This window comes from Triticum aestivum, chromosome 4B (assembly GCF_018294505.1).
Source record: "Triticum aestivum cultivar Chinese Spring chromosome 4B, IWGSC CS RefSeq v2.1, whole genome shotgun sequence".
In the NCBI taxonomy this organism is placed as follows: Eukaryota; Viridiplantae; Streptophyta; class Magnoliopsida; order Poales; family Poaceae; genus Triticum; species Triticum aestivum.
In genome coordinates, this window is record NC_057804.1 from 495421475 (window position 1) to 495425788 (window position 4314).

At 44.7% G+C, this 4314-nt stretch overlaps 1 protein-coding gene across 1 annotated transcript in view; it reads right to left on the reverse strand.

The window, feature by feature from the left end:
* The window catches only part of LOC123090177 (uncharacterized), a 3727-nt gene extending 1241 nt beyond the window's left edge, over positions 1-2486 (reverse strand). The window contains exons 1-3 of the mRNA XM_044511595.1: positions 1127-2486; positions 647-774; positions 6-303 (exon numbers count right to left, since the gene is read on the reverse strand). Of these exons, the coding sequence (XP_044367530.1) occupies positions 6-303; positions 647-774; positions 1127-1189 (489 nt within the window). The 5' untranslated portion in view covers positions 1190-2486. The remainder of the gene's footprint in view (positions 1-5; positions 304-646; positions 775-1126) is intronic.
* Between the last annotated feature and the right edge of the window lie 1828 nt (positions 2487-4314).

Sequence of the window (4314 nt, forward strand, 5' to 3'; positions counted from 1 at the left end):
AGTGCTCCTAAAGGCAATGCCTTCATCTTGGTAGAGTTTTGTCCGATACATACTGGACATATAAAAGCATTTGACACATAAGGTGCATCACCTTGATACTGGCGCGGCTGTGGTAACAATAGCGCATTTCCTGACGAAAATAGGAGATACCATAAATCACTATCTAATCTTGAACGCGCTTCACACGGTATCCACAAGCCAGCTCTGGAGGAGCATGAACTTGATTGTAGTGTAGCTAATGCACAACCCCTGAACATTCCTTTTTCAACTATTGTCGTGCCCACGGACATGCCCACCTGCACCCTGTAATTCAATCAACTGATCAGAGGTTATAATGTAAAAACAAATTAAGGTCACATTTATATTCAAATACGTCATCTTCTTTAGCATACTATACTTTCCTTTATCTAAGAAAACCATGTGATACTACACAATCTGTAGAGAAAAGGAACACCAACAAATTCCAGTTCATGACAAGTAGATAGTTTGGTAGACAGAAAGACTCATCCGACACGGATCATAATATAATTTGCAGAAACATATGTAGATTCAACGTCCTATATCGGAATAAATAATAAGTATAGAAGAAATTGTTAAGGTTTCTACATGCAGCATGGATGCAAAGAGTTCGCTGTTAGTTACATACATGTCAAAGGTTTCTTCCCTATTTAAAACATGCCCATAAATGCAAGCCAATCCAAAGTCCAAGCAGTGCCTTGCATGCATATACCGCAATAGAGCATTAACCATGTGCTTCCATATAATCAGGCTTGCCTGACAAAAGTAAAAAACATTCAGAGGAAAATCAAATCACCATTCGAAATTATTAAAGACACTTTCTCATCATTCAAATGCTTGATTTGCCCTATCCAGGAGCAGCAATACATAAACTGAGCCCTTGCAAGCTAAGAACTTAATCCTCCTCACAAGAATATCAGTTCTTCACAGCAAGAAATTAACCCCACAAATTACAATCAAAAACTGAATACTTGCAAATAAAAATCAAAACTGAATGCCCTGCAGAACATGTTACATATGCTCAAAACAGATAACCAAATCGACAAGATAGTAGGTTAATCTATCAGGGGGAAGAAGTGGGTGGATCAACTTATGGGGATTGAGATACCAGTGTCTTGGGGTCTCGATTGCAGGGAGTCAAAGGCAAGTGAGGTGGCTGACTGGAGAACATTTGTGATATTTGTTAGACCAAAAAAAAAGTTTCAGATCAGTCAAGTCATTCCCAATGAAGATGAGTCAAACCAAACGAATCAACGCCTCCATTTTGCAATCTCAATCTGGTCGAATAGTATACTGCAATATATAGTGAACAAACTAACTAACTTGAGATTCATGGGAATTTCAGATAGAAGTGTATGAATACGGAAGTAGGATCCAGTGATGAATTTGTACCTTTGAGGCTACCTCCTCAACCATATGTTGTTGATTTGACATCTTTTGGTATACTCAGAAATCTTCAACTCTAGTTCTTCTAAGACCTACAAAATGATAATTTGACTCAGTGAAATAGTGGTGGTTCTTGACATTGCTTATCAACTGGGGGTCACAAGACGGCAAGATAGATCACCATTTAAGGAACTATATTGGTGCTAGAAGCCCGCACCCACTAAATAATACAACTGACAAGAACATCAAATTGGATGCACTTACAGGGGGTAAATTGATTGTATTTAGGCATCTGCAGGATAAAGCTTGCACTCTGAAAAAAAATTATGCCTGTTTCTCTGAAATGGAATCTGAAAGTTGTACGTCCTTTGCTAACTGTTCTTGAACACTGCCAGGTAGCACTTTTCAGATAATTTATGTTTCATATGCCCCAATAGTAAGGTTAAAACATCATCTGCTACTTTCTGTATAATGAACATTTTCTATCAAATAATTATTTCTGCTTACAGTGCTTGACAATGTTTAACCGAAAATGCAAGGAGGAACATATCGATCAGGTTGATGGCTGTATACTTAAAACACAGTCTCCTACTTCCTCTGAAGTTTTGCTAATTCCCTCACCAGATTCAGAAATCACAACCCACCTCAGTTTTCTATTTATAAACAACCGGTGGAACTGCACGTACATGGCCAAAACCAAGATTTCAAGTAATCTAATTCAACATGGTTCTCATTGAGAAAAATAACGTACACGCGAGCTCCAGATTCTGGGTCCCCAGCAAAAAAAAAGATTGCATGTCGATGAGCGCCTGCGGTGCACGAGGAAACAACGGTGGTGATGCTTCAGTCTTTAGCACACCTCCAGATACGCTCAGATCAAACCTGAAAATGCTAAATTGAGAACATAAAACTGAGCACACCTCCAGATCACATCGAGTCAATCAAATAAATATACTACCCAAATAAAGCTTGTATTGTAGTCATACATAAAGCAAAACTATTTGGAGTTGCGTCTTCTATGAACTTCATTAGACTAAACGGGAAAACAACAACTCCCTGTTTCAATGAGTACCTAATAAAATAAAATAGCCTACCTTGATGAACATAATAACCTGAGGTGGTGTGACATCCAGATCGTGGTGGGCGCCCATGCGATGAGTACGTCGTCAAGTGGATGGAGATGGTGTTAAGGTTGGCGCGTCCGCGCATGGAGTGGATCGGCGGTGGTCGCATCTAGGCAGTGAACGCCATGTGAGGAGTGGGGCGTGGCAGAGGAGGATTACACGCAGTCCAGTTCCCTTGAGCAAGATGTGGTAGCGGCTTGTCTAGATCGAGTGGATCTGGCGGGTGAGGTAGCTCGCGGCGACGGAGTGAGGGAGGCGGAGGACGTGATGAAGGGCGGCGGCGGCGGCTCCTGCTCCCTCGGCGACGCGGCGCGCAGCATGGCAGGCAGGATTCCGAGGTCACGGGGCCTCCTGCTCCCTCGTGGCACGGCGGCGCGGCATGCTGCGGGCGGCACAAGGCCGGGGGCGCGGCGGCTCCTGCCTGAACCCTGGGTGGCACGGCGGCGGCTGGGAGGGACTGCGGGGATGAGTGATTTTCCTTTTGAAGTGTAACTGGGGTGCGTGATTACAGGAGATGGTTGCGTGATTATCCGAGGGTGTGTGATTTCTTTTTTGCGTGCCTCCCATCATGATTATGGGGATTTGTTTGTGGATGCGGGACGTGAAATTTCCTCCGTGGTGGAGTACGGTCAGCCATTGGTAATTGCTAAGTGCACACCATAAAAGTATTAGATTAATAATGACGGTTAGATCGAGAATTATGGACCTAATCGTGTGGTACTGATTGGCTCGTGTGGTGTCGTGAGACTAATTGCGGGGTGCATCTAAGAAAGTTCTTGTTTGTTTGTTTAATAGTAGTAGAGAAACATGGAGGATTTTGTCCCCTTAAAACTAATGTGCGAAGATGCTACAACCTGAAACTTGATTGCATTACACAACTGTCAGGGTTACGATCCTGACACTGAGTACTAGGGGTACAAATAAGAGGCAGAACCTAACTACGGCGCAGGTGTAACACTCGGTGTTTAACGAGTTCAAGCCCCTCTCGGCGGAGGTAAAAGTCCTACGTCTCGTGCCCTGACGCTTGTTTTGATTTGATGGATATGTTTACAAAGGTTCCTCGTGCCTGGCTATGGAGGGGGGTATGGCTCATATAGAGTGTGCCGCAACCCATGTCTCCCGCGTCGTCGAGGCATCAAATGGCACTAAATGCTTCAGTTACAGGTGTGATGAGCCTATACTACATCAGTTACTTGTAGCAGTAACCTTGACTCTTGTTAAAGGACGACTTAGGATTCCTCGATCGTTGCAGCTCCCACGACGCCCTCCTGCCTTCTATGTTCGAGTGGTGGTCCATCCGCCGAGTGACGTGTGGTCGTCCGAGTGCCGCCGAGCTGTTCGAGCGGACTTCCTAATGTAAGCATCCGAATGCTGGCATGGTCCAGGGACCTACCTATGGTGGTGATGGGCCCCATGTGGGTCCCAAATGATGGGTCCTTAACCCTACCTGTAATAGGTGACCACATCATTAGCCCCTGGATCAGTTGGGATTTCGTAGGACAAACAAACCGACCTTTCACTTAAATTCGAGTGTTGCGGGAGCATTCGGGATATGTTTCCGAGTCGTGGCTTGTTGTTCCTTGAATGAAAACACAACAGATTCCGGACTGCAGGTTTACCCAGATGACCGGGTGTTGTTGATCGTCGAGAAAAAACCCGGTGGCATTCGTTTTGTCTCTCAGAGGAGATAGACTAGGGGCCCGAGTGTGGGCATGCCATTACAACTCGAGTGACGCCGCCGAAGTGTGGTCTGATTCTCCGAAGAGATGCCACTCCTTATCCCAGG